The sequence below is a fragment of the Thalassophryne amazonica genome, chromosome 20 (assembly GCF_902500255.1).
Source record: "Thalassophryne amazonica chromosome 20, fThaAma1.1, whole genome shotgun sequence".
Taxonomy (NCBI): Eukaryota; Metazoa; Chordata; class Actinopteri; order Batrachoidiformes; family Batrachoididae; genus Thalassophryne; species Thalassophryne amazonica.
Genome location: NC_047122.1, coordinates 23,198,958 through 23,219,227, shown reverse-complemented (window position 1 = coordinate 23,219,227; position 20,270 = coordinate 23,198,958). Strand labels below are relative to the sequence as shown.

General features: G+C 40.1%; 1 protein-coding gene across 1 annotated transcript in view; it reads left to right on the top strand.

The window, feature by feature from the left end:
* The first annotated feature begins 682 nt into the window (after positions 1-682).
* The window catches only part of LOC117502010 (tyrosine-protein kinase STYK1-like), a 34,023-nt gene continuing 14,435 nt past the window's right edge, over positions 683-20,270 (top strand). The window contains 4 exon segments of the mRNA XM_034160990.1: positions 683-869; positions 8,738-8,793; positions 14,265-14,456; positions 14,536-14,760. Coding sequence (XP_034016881.1) covers positions 8,739-8,793; positions 14,265-14,456; positions 14,536-14,760 — 472 coding nt within the window. The 5' untranslated portion in view covers positions 683-869; position 8,738.

Below are 20,270 nucleotides of genomic sequence, written 5' to 3'. Positions count from 1 at the left end.
ACCAGTCAGCATCTAGTGTGACCACTATTTGCCTCACAACTCCTTCACATAGAGTTGATCAGGTTGTTGATTGTGGCCTGTGGAATGTTGCTCCACTCCTCTTCGATGTCTGTGGGAAGTTGCTGGATAGCAACAGGAACTGGAACACGCTGTCGTATATGCCGATCCACAGAATTTCAAACATGCTCAGTGGGTGACATGTCCAGTAAGTATGCTGCCATGCAAGAACTGGGATGTTTTCAGCTTCCAGGAATTGTGTACAGATCCTTGTAACATGGGGTTGTGCATTAACTTGCTGCAACATGAGGTGATGGTCGTGGATGAATGACACGACAGTGGGCCTCAGGATCTCGTTGTGGTATCTCTGTGCATTCAGAATGCCATCAATAAAATGCACTTGTGTTCATGACCCATAACATACAGTAGTGTTCAGAATAATAGTAGTGCTATGTGACTAAAAAGATTAATTCAGGTTTTGAGTATATTTCTTATTGTTACTCAGCTCATGGAAACTGAGAGTAAAAACAAGTGTTGCCTTTATGTTTTTGTTCAGTGTAGTTTGTTACCCTGCTGGTTTCTGTGGAGAAGTCAAACTGTCAAATGCACAAGACACACCCATCCGCGTCTGTGCGCAAACACACACACACACACTAGTAGTGTGTGTGTGTGGGCTATGATAAGGAGGGCGGGAGGATGTGCTGCTACACCTGAGAGACGGAAACTGTGAAACACTGTACTGTGGAGACGTGTGTGGACCAGACTATAACCTGGAAAACATGAAGTGGACTTTACTCTTGGTATAAATCTTCAGAGATGGAATTGTGGATATGTATCATGTGACACCTGAACTATTCCCCAGAAGCGGTCAGGTGAGATTATAATTCACAAACTGTAAAATCCACAGAAAGAGTGGAACATCAAACTGTAGGAAATTATGATTCTTTTTTAACTGACTTTCAACAGCTTCACTCTAAAGGTAAAATTCTACTTTAAACTTCAGTGTTTAAAAAAAATTACAATATACTTTACTAACAAATCAGATATCTTTAATAGAAAACCTTTTTCTTGTGAATGAAACATCTGATGTTTGTGTTTCAGATTCAGTTTTAAAGCAGTTCTCGTTCAATCTCTATGAACAGTGTGTGAAATTATTCATCTCAATCCAGAATAATCCAGTTTCAATCTCATTTAAAGTGTGTTTGCACCACTGCAAGGTTCAAATCATGTTTTAGTTTTAGAACTGGTTTCAACTTATTCCAAAACAGAAACTGATTTATACTGGTTACAGTTTGTGTTTTACTTTGATTAAAACACAGTTTGTGGAATTTTTGCTATTTCAGACAAACACTTTTGAATAGTTTCTCATATTTTATCTTAATAAAGATTACATCTGACAGTACACATACACGTATGTGTGTGCGTGTGCATGTGTGTGTGTGTGTGTGTGTGTGTGTGTGTGTGTGTGTGTGTGTGTGTGTGTGTGTGTTCGCTGTGAGAGTCACCTGGTCTTTTGTTGTGTGCACACAGGAGTGGTGCTGCAGGTGCATCATACTTTGTAGCTGACAAACTGGTTTGGTGATGTCCAGCCAGTGTGCAGAGGGAAGACAGTGAGAACAAAAAACACGTGACCTTTGTTGTAGCAAAGGGAATGATTGAAACTATACAGTCCCAACTTTGTGCCAAAGCAGAAGCATGTACAGACCATCGATTTCTATTTAATCCAATAGATGGTGGATGCAGCCACTGATCTCTATATATTACTGGATATTGAATATTTTTGAAGCAAACCAGCCGCCATATTACCACTCCGATGTCCTGCTCCTGAACGCTCTTATCTATTGATCTTTAATGAGGCGCATGCAACTTTATTCTTTGTAATTTTGTTTAAAAAAAAATACCTTCATGTGCAGCTATAAAATAAAAATGAAGAATAAAAATTTCTAAAATTATCTTCCTCAAACTCAAACTGAAAGCAAATCTCTAAAACTTGACAAAACCTGTAAATAATAATCGGTTTTATTGCCAGTTTTCTTTAGACAAGTCAGGGGATGGAAACATGAGCATTTCCAAGTCACTGAATATGTCTTGGACTTTATTTACATCATTTATGAAGAAATAGAAAAGTTTCTTTCACCAAAACATCATCTCAAATGTACTTTCTGTCAAATTGTAGCTGAACTTTCAGGTCTTCTTTTTAAGAAAATCCTCCTCAACACCACTTCATCAGGAAGCTGGATTTTATATTTTTAATTCATTTATATCAAGTTGTAGAGATTTGCTTTCAGTTTGAATTAAGGAAGATAGTTTTACAAAAAAAAATGTATTTGAAATGGAATAAACAATTTAAAATGTGTGAAATACCAAGTCTTCCAATACTTTTGAGGGCAATTGAGAAACACTGAGGAGCAGCATCTTACATCTCATATATAGTGCAGCAGATAAGAGAATATTTAGAGTGGAATCCTGCAAATGGTGATACAAGCATCAAATTTGGCACAAATAATCCATAGATCTTAACTCTTAAAAAAACTGATTGGCCACTTGATTTCAATAGGCGGCCAGGTAGGGTCAACTCAAGAATTACACAGGGGTCAAAATTAAAAGATCATCAGTCATATAGAAAACTACACCACATTATTTGCCAGATCATAAAGATTTGAAAAAGTTGTAGTTTGGACTATCTGTGAGTGAATGTTATGGAGTTATGAGGTTAAAGCAGCAAGAATGGTGACAAAGGTCAGTTTCAGTTTGTACAGGGGTCAAAAGTTAAAGGTGCTCCATTAATTTTGCACCAGCTGTATTTCTGCTGATTTTGATGCTTGTATCACCATTTGAAGGATTGTTTCAGTTATCTGCTGCACTAATAAGCTAACAGAGCATGAACCAGCTGCTGTCTGTTAGCTTAAACATGTGTATATAAGGCAACCTGAATTAAAGGAGAAATTCTGCTTTTAACAACCTGGACCTCATTTCTGACATAAAATACGGTCGTTTACTCACCAATATAAGTTTGGTGTGATTAGAAGTCCATAGTTCAAACGACGTGTTCAGTTCAAATCTGGAGCAAACATTTTTCTTCTTCTTCTTCTAAGGTGGATTAGAACTTTTTGTGGTACACAGCACAAACTACTGGACAAGAGGAACCTAGCAGTCAATCTGACTCACTGATTTGAAAATGCAGCTCTTTCAGCCAGATGTGTGGTGCTGTGACATGTCAATCATCGTGTCCAATCAGATTTCAGGGGAGTCCAGTGAAACCCCGGCCTCCGATCCAGCTCCACCCATGCCAGGAAATGTTCAACATTTGACATTTCCTGTTTCACTGTGACTGATAAATTGGCACTTCCTGTTTGAGTGTGAGCTTTCTACTGCGTTCCCGCAAGATTCCATGGGATCTCGTCTGTCAATCCAGGAAGTGTTTGATATTGGAACATTTTCTTTTTTATTGTGGATTTGAAATTTGCCACTTCCTGTTTAGGACGCCCTGTACCATGAGTGAGCTTTGTGCCGCTGCGCGACGCTTGGCTCGTAATAATAATAATAATAATAATAATAATAATAATAATAATAATAATAATAATAATAATAATACGTAGTAATAATAATAAGTGGCTTATTAACACAATATGTGTAGCCACATGTTGCATTTTGTGTTGGACAAACTATTTTAAGACATTTATTAGGTCTACTTGTGCATAGTTTTGGAGCTTTAGGTGTTGTTGCTATGAGCTATATTACTTATATTATGCTGAAGTGTTGAAGAAAACTAACTCTCCTTTTGTGCAGCGTTCAGGTGCTGCGACAAGCTGACAAAGGATTATCAGCTGTTAAATAAAGGCTAAAAAAAATTTAAAAAACAATAATAAATTGTGTGTGTACTGTATGTAATATTAATGATGGGGGAGATTACTAAATTTGCTGAATAAGGTTAGAAACTGATTTATTTTTTTGTCTCGATCTGTATTCTGTAAAGTCGTGACTTCAGTTTTATTGCCTGAATGCTTTGTCGTGATAAATATCGCACCATTTATTTTGCGATTCAATTAGAAGTCTCACTTTCATAGGTTTCAATTTATCCCTTTTGAATTAGCATTGGGTTCTTTCTTCACATCAGGTTTTCCATCCTGAGATATTCTGTCAGTGCAAATTCATAGAATGTTTATAGTTTTTCTCTCAATTTGGTGGGTCACAGTCACTTTAACATTGTATATTCTATTCATCAGTCAAATAGAGCCTCTGATGGGCCTTCCCCACCTGGCAGGAGATGTTGACAGCCCAGGTGAGGTCAGCTAAGATATGCACACCAAGAAATTTGAAGCTCTGCACTCTGTTTCCTCACAGTTAATGCAGATGGCATGGTGTTCTGTGCGTGTAGATCTCCTGAAGTCCAGAATCAGTTCCTTGGTCTTGCTGATGTTGAGATCCAGGTTATTATTGTGACACCACTGTTCCAGAAGTCTCATTGTTATTTGTGGTGAGCCCTACAACAGTGGTGTCGTCAGTGAATTTGGAAAAGGGAAATTTGGAAAAGGAAAAGCGATATATAAGAATATACATGAATGAGATTAATTTCTCTGTGATATACTCCATATTCCAGTGAAGTGTTTTCAGATTTCTTTCAACTTGGTCCAGAAATAATTGAATAAGCTTACTTTCACCCTGGCTGGTATGGCTGTTTCATTTTATTTATTTTATGTGAAGTTTTCTTGGAGAAGCGCTCTGTAAAAGCAGCGCTGCAGTTGGGTTCAGAGCAGTCTTTTATATTAATATCTTTAATATGATGCAAGCGCGTGAAGCTCTTATTTTGACCCAATATCTCATGTCGTGGCAGACGTGGGTTTGACACACTGATGGTAATATTTTCTATCCTGCTTCACAACATCTGGACTGGGACGAACAAATTCAGTCAAGTCTATTATATAAATAGTCTGATCCTCATCTGCATTTGTTTTGACAAATAGTACCTGTACAAATATGGGACAGAGTTAGACTTAATGTAACAGCACAGTAATAGCACAGAAAATGCACATTTATCCTGAAACTCTCTTGAAACATTAATCATGTCCACATTGATTTCTATTTATGCCTGGTTGTCAGACGCTAACCAAGATGGTGGCACTCTCGCAACAGCCACCAAATGAGCAGATTGGCCCGGTACTCCATCTAATTAGAACAGTCATTTTATCTCGTCTCTGCAAAGCACCATGTTATCTCATCTCTGCAGCGTGGTCATTTTATCTAATCTCTGCAAAGCAGTTGTTTGATCTCATCTCTGCAGAATGTCATTTCATCTCATGTCTGCAGAGCAGCCTTTTATTGTATTTCGACACAGTGGTCATTTTATCACATCTGTGCAGTGCCATTGTTTTATCTCATCTCTGCATTGCCGTTGTTTTATCTCATGTCTGCAGAGCAGCATTTTATCTCATCTCTGCAGAGCAGGGTTTTAGCACATCTCAGCACAGCGGTCATTTTATCACATCTATGCAGTGCTGTGGCTTTATCTCATCTCTGCCGAGTGGCCCTTTGATCTCATCTCTGCAGTGCCATTGTTTTATCTCATGTCATCAGAGCAGCGTTTTATCTCATCTCATCTCTGCAGTGCCATTGTTTTATCTCATGTCATCAGAGCAGCGTTTTATCTCATCTCATCTCTGCAGTGCCATTGTTTTATCTCATGTCTGCAGAGCAGCATTTTATCTCATCTCTGCAGAGCAGTGTTTTATCACATCTCTGCACAGTGGTCATTTTATCACATCTGTGCAGTGCTGTGGCTTTATCTCATCTCTGCAGAGTGGTCCTTTTATCTCATCTCTGCAGTGCCGTTGTTTTATCTCATGTCTTCAGGGCAGCGTTTTATCTCGTCTCATCTCTGCAGTGCCATTGTTTTAGCTCATGTCTGCAGAGCAGCGTTTAATCTCATCTCTGCACAGCGGTCATTTTATCACATCTGTGCAGTGCTGTGGCTTTATCTCATCTCTGCAGAGTGGTCCTTTTATCTCATCTCTGCAGTGCCGTTGTTTTATCGCATGTCTTCAGGGCAGTGTTTTATCTCATCTCATCTCTGCAGTGCCGTTGTTTTAGCTCATGTCTGCAGAGCAGCGTTTTATCGCATCTTGGCACAGTGGTCATTTTATTTCATCTCTGCAGTGCCATTGTTTTATCTCATCTCTGTAGAATGGTCCTTTTAGTTTATCTGTGCAGTGCCATTGTTTTATCTCATGTCTTCAGAGCAGCATATTATCTCATCTCATCTCTGCAGCGCCGTTGTTTTAGCTCATGTCTGCAGAGCAGCTTTTTATTGCATCTTGGCACAGTGGTCATTTTATCACATCTGTGCAGTGCTGTGGCTTATCTCATCTCTGCAGAGTGGTCCTTTTATCTCATCTCTGCAGTGCCGTTGTTTTATCTCATGTCTTCAGGGCAGCATTTTTATCTCATCTCATCTCTGCAGTGCCGTTGTTTTAGCTCATGTCTGCAGAGCAGCGTTTTATCGCATCTTGGCACAGTGGTCATTTTATTACATCTATGCAGTGCCATTGTTTTAGCTCATCTCTGTAGAGTGGTCCTTTTAGTTTATCTCTGCAGTGCCATTGTTTTATCTCATATCTGTAAGTGGTCCTTTTAGTTTATCTCTGCAGTGCCATTGTTTTATCTCATAGCTGTAAAGTGGTCCTTTTAGTTTATCTCTGCAGTACCATTGTTTTATCTCATATCTGTAGAGTGGTCCTTTTAGTTTATCTCTGCAGTGCCATTGTTTTATCTCATATCTGTAAAGTGGTCCTTTTAGTTTATCTATGCAGTGCCATTGTTTTAGCTCATCTCTGTAGAGTGGTCCTTTTAGTTTATCTCTGCAGTGCCATTGTTTTATCTCATATCTGTAAAGTGGTCCTTTTAGCTCATCTCTACAATTCTGTTGTTTTAGATCATGTCTACAGAGCGATCCTATTATCTCATCTCTACAGTGCCGTTGTTTAATCTCATGTCTGCAGTGCAGCATTTCATCTCATCTCTGCAGTGCCGTTGTTTTATCTCATGTCTTCAGGGCAGCATTTTATCTCATCTCATCTCTGCAGTCCTTTTGTTTTAGCTCATGTCTGCAGAGCAGCGTTTTATCGCATCTTGGCACAGTGGTCATTTTATCACATCTATGCAGTGCCATTGTTTTAGCTCATCTCTGTAGAGTGGTCCTTTTAGTTTATCTCTGCAGTGCCATTGTTTTATCTCATATCTGTAAAGTGGTCCTTTTAGTTTATCTCTGCAGTGCCATTGTTTTATCTCATATCTGTAAAGTGGTCCTTTTAGCTCATCTCTACAATTCTGTTGTTTTAGCTCATGTCTACAGAGCGATCCTATTATCTCATCTCTGCAGTGCCGTTGTTTAATCTCATGTCTGCAGTGCAGCATTTCATCTCATCTCTGCAGTACCGTTGTTTTATCTCATGTCTGCAGAGCAGCGTTTTATCGCATCTTGGCACAGATTTTATCTCTTCTAGTGGCCTGAGACCAGAAGATCCTTGGTTCAAATCCCCGCCTGACTGGAAAATCACTAAGGGCCCTTGGGCAAGGTCTTTAATCCCCTATTGCTCCTGGTGTGTAGTGAGCGCCTTGTATGGCAGCACCCTGACATCGGGGTGAATGTGAGGCATTATTGTAAAGCGCTTTGAGAATCTGATGCAGATGGAAAAGTGCTATATAAATGCAGTCCATTTACCATTTATGTTATGAATAAATAAGATGAAGAATCATTTGCTCACAAATTTGCTCAGCAAGTCTGTTTTCACGCTAAACAAACTTAAAACCACCAAAATAACTGCACCTCCTTTATTACATGGCCCATTAGACTAAATGAAGTTTGAGTAACTCTGTTCAGACCAGATCTGATGAGTCTTCAATGGATCCAATTTGACATTTACAAGAAGTGTGTAAGACGACACCACTAATAACCCTTACTCAAAATCTTTCATTCATCAGATCAGACATGCACGCTAATAAAGAGTAAATTTACAGATGTAGTGAGACGAGTTTGAATGAGGATTTGTGCCACACAGACTTTCATATTTTTCTCACCTGTCGAACAGCTTATTTAAATTGGAACATTAATAAAAAGCCTCCTGGAGAGAATTTGTTTAACAAATAAAAACGTGAGGAGTGCCAGCGTGGCATCACAACTAAAATAGCACCTGTTTGATGCTGAGGTTTGTCGCAGTTAAACCTCATTTTAGGAATTTAGAGTATTCATAGTATTATTATATATTATACTATTATACTTATTATACTATTATTATATTATATTATTATTATACTTATTATTATACTATTATACTGCTTTTCAAATCAAAACTAATAAATTCGCAAATATGGAATTTGCATATTTTGCATCAAGTGTTCACGTCAATGTATCATATGTGTGATAGACAGAGTGAAGCTCAGAGAGTTTGTCTTCTGGATGGACTGGACAGGATTTCATCTCCTTGGAGGAGTCTGGGTAAACCCAGAGAGAAAACTGTCAGGATCACACTACCCGTGACAGATTTCTGATTGTTTTTCCAACCCTTTGTAACAAGAGACACAGTAAAAACAGATAAATACCACTGTGTCACTGTTTGGTCATTAAATAAAGTCCATCTCTGAACATGATCCCTCCAGGTTTTCAAGTCCAAGCTGGTAGGATTTAGGATCACTGCAGACCTGATCCTGGGTTCTGATCTGTCTGTTCTTTTTTTTTTCTGTGCAGCATGTCGTCAAACTCTTCGGATGATAATCTATGTGCACCAAAGGACAACCTCTGCAGTAAGAACTCAACCGACACATCATCTTCTCTCTCCTCTTATTTCCTTTGACAAAGTGAAGCTGGATTTGAAATTTTAGAGTAAATTTCCAATTAGACCTGACTCCGGTCTGTGAGACCACCTCCACAGGAGCCAGACCATCAATTTCAATTTAATTCACTAGATGGCGGATGCAACCTGTGAGCTGTTGCCAGCAGCCGTCATCTTGCTTAGCGTTGTTCCGCGTTGTCAGGCATTAGATTAAATAGAAATCTGTGATTCGCTGATTTAAACTTTGGTTACAGTGATGTGAAAATGCTGTTTTGTGCAGCATTCGGGTGCAGCAACAAGCTGACAAAGGACTGTCAGCTGGTTAAATAAAGGTAAAATAAATAATAATAAATTGTGGCGTGAGCTTTCAAAAGTGTGTATTATATATAATATAAATTATGTGGGGAAATGACTAAAATTGCTGAGTAAAGGTTAGAAAATTATTTATTTTTGTGTCGATCTGTATTCTGTAAAGCAGTGACTTAAATTTTATTGCCTGAATGATAAATATCACACAATTCCTTTAGTGATCCAATTAGAAGTCTCACTTTCATAAGTCTCAATTTATCCCTTTTAAATTAGTCTCAGGTTTTTTCTTCACATCGGGTTTTCCATCCTGAGATATTCTGTAAGAGCAAATTCATAGAATGTTTTTTCTCTCAATTTGTTGGGTCACATGACAGTCACTTTGACACTGTATATTCTATTAATATAAGAATATACACGAATGAGATTAATTTCTCTGTGATATACTCCATATTCCAGCGTAGTGTTTTCAGATTTCTTTCAACTTGATCCAGAAATTATTGAATAATCTTACTTTCACTCTGGCTGGCGTGGCTGTTTCATTTATTTTATTTGATATTTTCACGGAGAAGCGCTCCATAAAATTATTAATATTTTTAATATGATGCGAGCGCGTGAAGCTCTTACTTTCACCCCTAATTATTTCCCATCTTTAACTTCTTCATAAAATTAATTAAGGATCAGACTAGTATCTGGTGTTGTGGCAGACTGTGTGTTTGACAAACTGATGGTATTATTTTCCATCTGGACTGGGACGAACAAATTCATTCAAGTCTATTATATAAATACTTGCATCTTCTTCTGTATTTGTTTTGACAAATATTGGATGTACAAATAAATGTAACAGCACAGAAAATGCAGATTTATCCTGAAACTCTCTTGAACACATCGATCATGTCCACATTGATTTCTATTGATGTCTGGCTGTCAGACGCTAACAAAGATGGCGGCGCTCTGACAAAAGCCAGCGAACGAGTGGATCGCCGCGACCCTCCATCTAGTGAGTAAATAGAAATCTATGATCTAGATCCGCCTCCAGTCCGAGAGACCTCCTCCGTAGGAATCGGACAGTGGTGAACCGTGTGTCTTTTGTTTGTGACCATCAGAGGGCGCTACAGAAACACAGACTCATTACCTCCGCCAAGGAGGTAATGTTTTCGGTCGAGTTTGTTTGTCTGTCTGTTTGTCAGCAGGATAACTCCAAAGGTTTTGAACGGATTTTGATGACATTTTATGGAGTGGTTGGAAATGACAAGAGGAACAAGTGATTCAATTTTAGTGGTGATCCGGATCACGATCCGGATCCAGGAATTTTTTAAAGGATTCTTCACCATTGCGGGATAGGGGGAATTTTGACATTCTAGTTTCTAAATCCACAAAAACAAGGCAGAAAGGCTTGAAAAAAATTAGGGTGTAACATAGTCAAATGTTCTATCAAACAACAAAGTTTGGTGATGATCGGATCCGGATTCCGGATCTGGTGATCCAGAATATGCAAAAATATAGGGAAAACAGAAAATGTGTCAGTGTGAGGTGACAAATGAAGCTAGAGATGCACAACTAGCACCAAACTGTAGCTGAATCTGTACTGATTCAGTAAGGTGTCATCAGATTTGATGTAGCTTCAAATGTTATGGAGCTAGATCCAGAAGAAAACCGCCATTACCGAAAAATCGTTTTTATACAATAACTTTTGAACTAATAAAGACATAAAAGTGATTCTAAGTTCTAGTGGTATGTTTTCATGGTCAAGGATGTCAAATATAAAGGAAAGAAAAGTGTATGTATCATAGTTTTGGTTGTAACACTGAATTGTTGAATAGATCACTGTGCCAAGGAGGGAATCTCTTTAGGGTCAGTGACCCTATGGCCTTGTGTAGCACATGCAACACTTAAAAAATAGAGTTCTATTTCAGAATTTACTGTTATATATTTAGAGAATGTTTCATAAATGTTAAAAAAAGTCATATATTTGCAGTTTAGTTGAATAATAAATTGAATTTTGTCTCTTATTTGTTTTTGTTTATAAGCACATACAATATCAATATCAGTGCTCAGATGACAGTAGCTTCTGGGAAAGGTGCAAGTTGCAATAAACTGTGATGCCAAGCGCTAAGGATACATGCTATCCAGTCACAGCAGATGAAACTTTTTTTTACTACTGAGCAAACATCATTGTTAGACTTTTTTAGGTTCAGTGATTTCACGGCGTGTAGATGTTATGGCGTCAGTGACCCCATGGCCTTGGCGGAGGTTTGCACTCTCCGAGTGCTTCTAGTTTGTTATGCAACAAAAGCTGGAACCATTCAAGTTGTTGGTTTTAATTATTATTATCACTCAAAAGAGGGGCGGGCTGGACAATCAAGACTAGCGATGGCTCACCAGAAGGCTAGGTTAATTAGTTAGCATATAGTTAGCTTTGGGTACCGCTGGAATGACTTTCTATCAAATGAGCATTTACTAAGAGAGACTAGGGTGAGGAGAATCACTTGCATTGTGAGGGATCGTCACCGCCAACATTTTGGCCATGTGGCCCGTTTTTCTGCATATGACCCAGCAGGCAGGAGCCTGAGTGTTGAGGACCCCAGTAGCTGGAGAAGATGAATGTCGCGCTCATGTTTCACCTGGCTACAGCTGGTGCATGGTTATTTTAGAGATGTGAGAATGGACCGGGTGTCTGCCTGGGTGGTTGGCATCGAGAACATAAGGCAGTTCTTATAATCTTATTATCTTGAAAGTAAATATTTGTGTGCAATTATCTCCATTGTGACGACACACCAGACCTTCCCACAAGAAGTCACCAAGCTTACGACGCACCCCACCAAAAGAAGAAGTAGAAATGCCCCTGAACATGTATATAATTTGACCATTTTGTGCGGCATAATATTACCAACAAAGCAACAAACAGCCACAGTTGAAAGCACTGTCTTATGGGTAATTGTTAGTATTCACATTCCATATTATCTGGTTTGTGAACCTGACGTCAAATTGAGCAACATGTCAAAGTTAAGACAGAGTTTTTACTTTTAAATATTAACAGTGTGTTGATTAGTCTAATTAAATTCATGGTCTTAAAAATAAACTCTTTTTTTTTTTTTAAGATCTAAATCCAAAACACCAAAGTCTTGCTTTTAACTCACACTCGACCCTTTAAGCTCTTGACCTTGACTCTGACTCGATAGTGGTGATCTTGTCCCCGTCTCTCCCACGGCCCACCCAAACCTTTCATCACAATTTTTTAATTAACACATGAAAATAAGGTGATTCTACCCTCCACCCCCACATATATGTTAAATTAGGTCAGATAAGTGAAGAATAATTTAGCTTCCATGGCTTTAAAAAACTAAAAATCCTTTCAGCTTCTGATTATATATTTAAAATACACCACATTTAAAATAATCAAATATTTTTGTGCCATTTTAACCCTTATTATTTTTTTAAATATCAAAATGCATTTTTATGTATTTATTTTTAATGACCTCTCCTGACAGCCAAATGGTTAAGTGCACTTATTTTCAGTGCAGAAGGTTCTCAGTTCTAAACCCAGTCTATTCTCTCTTTGACAATCACTGCACTAAATACGAGGTCTATTAGAAAAGTATCCGACCTTATTATTTTTTTCAAAAACCATATGGATTTGAATCACGTGTGATTACATCAGACATGCTTGAACCCTCGTGGGCATGCGAGAGTTTTTTCACGCCTGTCGGTTACGTCATTCGCCTGTGGGCAGTCTTTGAGTGAGGAGTGGTCCACCCTCTCGTCGATTTTTTTCATTGTTTAGGAATGGCTCAGAGACTGCTGCTTTGTTTGATCAAAATTTTTTCAAAACTGTAAGGCACAACTGAGTGGACACCATTCGATAAATTCAGCTGGTTTTCGGTAAAAATTTTAACGGCTGATGAGAGATTTTGGTCTGTAAGTGTCGCTTTAAGGACGGCCCACGGTGCCTGACGGTGATCTGCGCTTCGAGGCGGCAGCGTCTCGCCGTTTCAAGTTGAAAACTTGCACATTTCAGGCTCTGTTGACCCAGGAAGACGTCAGAGAACAGAGAACTTTCAGAAGAAGTCGGCATGAGGAGTTTATTCGGACATTCCATTGTTAACGGACATTTTGTAATGAAAGAACGTGCGGGCAGAGTCGCATGTCGGGCCGGACCCGACCGCGGGGGGTCGCAACAGGAAAAACACCTCCGTTGGAAATCTTAACGGGTAAGTTGGAACATGCCCAAGCTGTTAAACAATTTCTCAGTTACTCACTTGTTGAAAGCCATCAAAAGCTGCCTGAATTTTACAAATGGTTTTCAACACGGAGGTGTTTTCCTGTCGCGGCGCACACAGATTCGCCGAGTCGTTTCTGTGATGACTCGGCGAATTTGCGCGCACGTCTTTCATTAAAAAATGTCCTTAAACAGTGGAATGTCTGCATAAAGTCCTCATGCCGGCCTCTTCTGAATCTTCTCTGTTCTCTCACGACGTCCTGGGTGAATTAAGCCTTAAATTAGGATGTTTTCAGGTCGAAACAGGCCGACGACGGCGCCTGGAAGCGCTGCGTGACGTCCCGCTCCGTGGGAAGTCCTTACACCGACAGAAACACCCCATAATCTCTCATCAGCCGTTAAACTTTTCACCGAAAACCAGCTTAATTTCTCGAATAGTGTCCACTCGGATATTCCTCACAGGTCCAGAAAAAATTTTGATAAAGCAACGCGCGCTGTCTCGAGCAGCGTGTGAAACAAAGGAATTCAGCTGAGAGGGCAGGACCACATCTCACTCAAGGCCTGCCCACAGGGAAATGACGTCACCGACACGCGTGAAAAAACTCATGCATGTGCACGAGGGTTCAAGCATGATTGGTGTAATCACACGTCATTCAAACCCATATAGTTAAAAAAAAAATAAAAGTGTCAGTTTCTTATCTAATAGACCTCGTAATTTAAAGTGTTTCTCATTTAATATTATTATCTTTATTGTTTCGTCGACCATTGGACCAAAACCAGGGAACAGTTTTTGAGTTCAGAGCCGCGGTTTAGAGGGCGTGGCTACAGTGACACAAACCAGCAAGTTTAACGTTACTGTGTTTCATTGAAAATGTTTTCTTGTTGGACTGAACGTGCATCCTCTTTGTTTTCGGCAGTAGTCCGCGAGTACGAAAAAGCCGTGATCATCTTGCCTACGCTGTTCTTCGCCTCTTTCATCTTCATCCTTCTGGCTCTGTTGTTCCTGACGTATTGTCGTGAATGCAATCGCGCACGAGCGACTGTTCCCGATCAGTACCAGCAGACCACCCACAGGCAAAGCCACAGGCAGCACCTACAGGGCATCGATGGTAAGTACACCTTAGCGCTGCCTGATCGTCACATCAAACAGTGATCATTTTACAATATGATCCTTTTATTTTACTCTAGCGCCACCTGGGCTGAACCCGCTGGAACACGAAGAGCTGCCATTGTCGGTTCAACAGATCAAACCCACTGTCAATGCAGTACCACAAGCAGCCACAGAGAGGCAGCATGGCGCTTTTAGCCAGGTGATGAGTCTCCCGTTATCTTTCTCCATCAACTCCGGCGACAGTTTTGACCTCTACAGAGCTCGCATGGATGGAAAGAACGTCATCCTGAGGGTGCTCAGAGGTAAATGTCCCGGTCCCGACAGTGCACCTGCTATACAACTCCAAAAATCAATCCATAGCACCTGAAGGCCCAGAGATTTCTGCTGCCTTTACAAACATATTAATTCCTCTCCATGTGTTAGCACATGGAGAGGAATTAACATGCACCTCAAGTGAAACTGTCTGGGCCTTCAAGTGTTAATTGGCACATTCCAAAGAAACAATAGGCTGCTTTTCTCTGTTGACACCTGTGGCCAGGCCACATTCCTCTGTCGTGTCTGATTGAGCCTGAGTGCCAAAGTATTATTTCAGCTGGAGATCACTTCTCAGTTTGCCTCCCACCATTAGTTTCCACTGCCCCTGCAACATTATTCATTTTGCAATCAATTTCATTGAGGTCATATCTTATTTCATGTGCTAAGAGTAACCATTTTCATTTCATATTTTATTTAGCCAACAAACAAATGTCCACATATACTCTATTTTTATCATTTGATCCGAGATACGTTTTCTATTTATCATAAAAAAAAAACTCATTTTAATAATTGCCTGTCATTTTAAGAAGGACAGAAGTACGAGGTCTGTTAGAAAACTATCCGACCTTTTTATTTTTTAAAAAAACTATATGGATTTGAATCATGTGCGCTTGCATCAGCCAAGCTTGAACCTTAGTGCGCAAGTGTGAGTTTTTTCACGCCTGTCGGTTGCGTCATTCGCCTGTGGGCAGGCTTTGAGTGAGCACTGGTCCACCTCCCTCGTTGGATTTTCATTGTCAGGGAAATGGCTGAGCGATTGGAGCAGTGCTGAATCAAATTTTTCCAGAAACTGCGAGAGACAGCCAGACAGCCAGAGCTGCAATGGCGCACAACAAAAAGCACATCCGTGTTGGAAGTCTCACAGGACAAGTTGTGACATGCCCAGCTGTTACACAATTTCTCGGATACTCACTCGACTGAAAAGCCACCGAAAGCCGTCTGAATCTTCCGAATGGTTTCCAACACGGACATGCTTTTTGTTGTGCACCATTGGGGCTCCGTCCCAACGCACGAATTCCTCCGCACATCTTTCATTACAAAATCTCCTGTAACAGTGGAATGTGCCGCAAAAGTGCTGATGTCCACCTCTTCCACAATTTCTCTGGTAGTCACACGACGTCCCGGATCAACACAGCATTCACTTTGGAAATGATCTGGTCGTTTCAGCCTGTCAATGGCCGCTCGGAGCGCGGCGCGCCCTCCGCCGCTGTGGGCCGTCTTTAATCCGGTTGTAATGCTCCTTAATTTGTGTGACGCCCAGAGTATCCTCACCGAAAGCCGTCTGAATCTTCCGAATGGTTTTCCACCTGGCTGTCTCTCACAGTTTCTGGAAAAATTGATTCAGCGCTGCTCCAATCGCTCAGCCATTTCCCTGACAATGAAAATCTGATGAGGGGGGGGACCAGTGCTCACTCAAAGCCTGCCATAGGCGAATGACACAACCGACAGGTGTGAAAAAACTCACGCATGCGCACGAAGGTTCAAGCTTGGCTGATGCAAGCGCACATGATTCAAATCCATATAGTTTGTTTTTTTTAAATAAAAAGGTCGGATAGTTTTCTAACAGACCTTGTATTTCTGATGAAATCCTAGCGAATGGTAATTTGGTTGTAGGCTAAACACCAATTTCAATGACAATTTACTCTACAAAGCTCACAATGTCATTGAAATGGGATTAGCATCCCCCTCCACCAACAAAAAAAAAAAAAAAAAAAAAAATCTTGGAATAACAACAGAAGGTATAACATCAGGAAGAAAACAAAATTTTATTTCTCCCAAAGAAAAGGCTTGTTACACGAATGTAGCATACAGTTGTCATAACTAGCAGTTTCCACATTCCCAAGGTGCGTCTTTACTACATTTGCCACAGGTTTATTGGCAGTTCAGTGATTCTGTTATTATTGCAGAGTATGCACTCCTGGCACTGTCTTTTTCTTCTGAGAAACTCTCATCTCACAACGCTGTTGTTTGCGCTCTTCCCCTAGTGCCTTTTCCTGCAAATGTCCGTTTTAAAGTTCCTCGGCAAGCTTCAGCATGAACAATTGCCGACTTTCTTTGGATCCTGTACATGCTCTGTACACAACATGTGCATTTGTGGCAGCCATGTCCAACAGGTTGTAAAACACAGCCATGGGCCATCTTTGTGTTCCTGCATGCACGGAGTAGTTGCGCAATTTCTGGTCCATGATATCAACACCACATTTGAAATGGTTGTAATCAACAACAGTGTTTGGTTTTTATTTCAAGAAAGTGGTTACGGAGCATTATGACTTTGATATCTGGGTTGCCGAATCTATTGGCCCACATGAATCACATGGCACCAATGTAGCCCTTGGCAGTTCTTCATAAAAGGATTGCAAGGAACGGCATCAGCTCGTACATGCTCATCTGCCAGCTGGGGGTTTGTTCTACGGCCCTCCTGGTAGTCTCTGATGGTCAACAACATGCTGATATAAGGGAGGAGGTTGTTGCTGAAGTGAACCTGTCTGGGCCTTCAAGTGTTCATTGGCATATTCCAAAGAAACAACAGGCTGCTTTCTCTGCTGACACCTGTGTCAGCCTCTATATGTTGTTACATATGGAGGCTATACAAAGCATACAGGCACTCACTTCATTTATGTAACAAAGGGAGGAAGTTGGTCGTATGCTAACTTTGGGGGGGGGGGGGGGATTTTTCACTGCAAACTAAAGTCTGGTCTCTGGCCTACAAGTGATAGATCAATGGCAAAGGCGGTTTGGGCACTCAAGCACAGTTAGGGTAGTACCTCAATGGACGTGACTGTTGGATAGTAGAGACACGAATGAGTGACAGATTTGCAGTTGGTATCTCACTGAAGTGGTACAAACGACACAATGCACACAAAGTGACCAGGTGGACCTGATATTATCTTACTATTATCCATGTGACGCTTTGGACATTCCCCCAACAGTATCCATTACCAGCCTTGTAATAATAATAAAAACTAGCGCATTACCCATGGGGATCCACAGGCTCTAGATTGGGTAGTGTTTATAAAATAGCTATCTGACATTTTTCAAGGGTGGTAATAAATTGTGCAAAGTTTCTATAATGAGTTGGAATGGCATGCGAGTCAAGAATGTTTTTAGAACCTTAGACCTCAACAGTTTTTAGAGGAAGAAACTCAAACTTTTTTCCTGTTAATTACATAATTTTTTAATGTTAATTTACTGTCTTAATGTATTTATAAATTGTTTACACTCTTGTTATCATAGACACACTGTTGTAGGGGAGGTGATGGTCTAGTGGTTAAGCGTTGGGCTTGAGACCAGAGGATCCTCAGTTCAAACCACAGCCTGACGAGAAAATCGGGCTCTTGGGCAAGGTCCTTAATAGTTGCTCCCAGTGTGTAGTGAGCACCTTGCATGGCAGCATCCGCACATCGTTTTGTGTGTGTGGTGTGTGTGTGTGTGTGTGTGTGGTGTGTGTGTGTGTGTGTGTGTGTGTGTGTGTGTGTGTGTGTGTGTGTGTGTGTGAATGGGTGAATGTGGGGCATTGTAAAGCACTTTGAGCATCTAATGGAAAAGTGCGATGTAATTCATTTTTTAAAATTCATTTTTATAATCCATTTTTTGTTATTATCAGTATTATTATTATTATTATTATTATTATTATTATTATTATTATTTCATTTTATTATTACTTCTATTTTGTCATTTGATTTTTAAATGGACCACGATGGAAATAAGTGTTTTCACTTTCTTGTGTCATCCATGTATTTTTAATGTATTGCCAAATATATTAGGTACTTACATTGAACTTACTAAATAAAATCACACACACACGTACACTTGCATACACAGACCCCACTTTGTTTTTAATATATATAGATGATTTACCCCACCTACTGGAATAGCATGTGAGTCCAGAATGTAATTATCAATGTCCATTGTTCAGTGTTGTTAGCTAATATCCATATTTTCTCCAAAAATATTTGTCCCATCAGTGTTCCATTTTTGCAGCATTCATCCTTGACCCAAATTACATAAGCATACCAAACAGTATACGCACGCACGCACACGTATACAGATGCCAACCCCCCAGTTGCGCAGAAGAACGAAAACTGAGCCAGAGCTTTTTGTCTTTTCTGCATTCTGCCACAAACAGTTGATTGGAAGACATCACAAGCACTACACTTGCCACTCATGGTAATGACAACATGACACTTAACTAAACTGATGAAAGCAATTGAACCACAAAAACACAATAAATCAATACCACTAACAGCACTGTTAAAATAACATTAACCACAATAAAACCCCAAAACCCTGAACTCCCATCGTGCATTGCAGCACAACATCCATTGTTCACTGTTGTTAGCCAATATCGCCAATTTCTCCAAAAATATTACTCCTGTCAACTTTCCATTTTGGCAGTGTTTGTCCTTGACCCAAAATACATAAGCATACCAAATAGCAAATGACAGCACCCGGTTTCTCCGTGATTGAAGCCACACACACACACACACACACACACACACACACACAGAGGCCCCTTGGCTACTATAATATAGATAAGATCAATCAGAGCTTTCTGACGTCTGCCAATCTGGATGTGGATCATCTCCAAAATTCAGTGGAGTCTTCCATGCCCTAATATCTATCTGTGGTGCAAATTTGGTGAGAATCCGTGAAGTAGTTTTGACATAATCCTTCAAAGCCTATATAAAGTGAAATCTTGATCCAGAATCTGGATCTGGATCCAAATGACTTCCAAAATTCAGCTGAGTCTTCCATACCCTAATATCTATCTGTGGTGCAAATTTGGTGAGAATCCATGAAGTAGTTTTGCCATAATCCTTAAAAGCCTATAAAATTTAATCCAGAATCCGAATCTGGATCACCTCCAAAATTGAATGGAGTCTTCCATGGCCTAATATCTATCTGTGGTGAAAATTTTGTCAAAATCTGTGCAGTAGTTTTGACGTAATCCTGCTAACAGACAGACAGACAAATAAATAAAGAAATGCTGATGATGTTATTATGTCCTTGGCGGATGTAGTAATATACAAATAATGAACGATTATGAGTTCAATGGTATGAAAGTTCATGAGGTGAAAGATGGAATGTTCCATTCAACTCGGCTTCGCCTCATTTTAATGGTATGTTCCAGCTTTCACCCCCGACTGTACCCAGTAAGGACAAAATAAATAAATAAATAATAAACAATAAAGCCTAGTGTAGCTCCGGGGGGGGGGGGGGGGGGGGAGCTGTAACGAAAGTGTGTACAGCGCACTCACCGACTTGGAGAATGATGTCCCTGCTTCATCTACTGTCTTCTGCTCCCATGTCCAGTATACAGTCTTCACTTGTATGATCCTTTTGCCCTTGGCTTAGAGATCTGCACACAGTGCTCATCCAAGTGCTGGAACACCCTCTTTTCTGTGATGTATCACTACATCACAGAAAAGAGGGTGTTCCAGTCCAACAGTGCTTTGGGGGCTGTGCCCTTTGATTTGATCTATTCTGCAATAACATA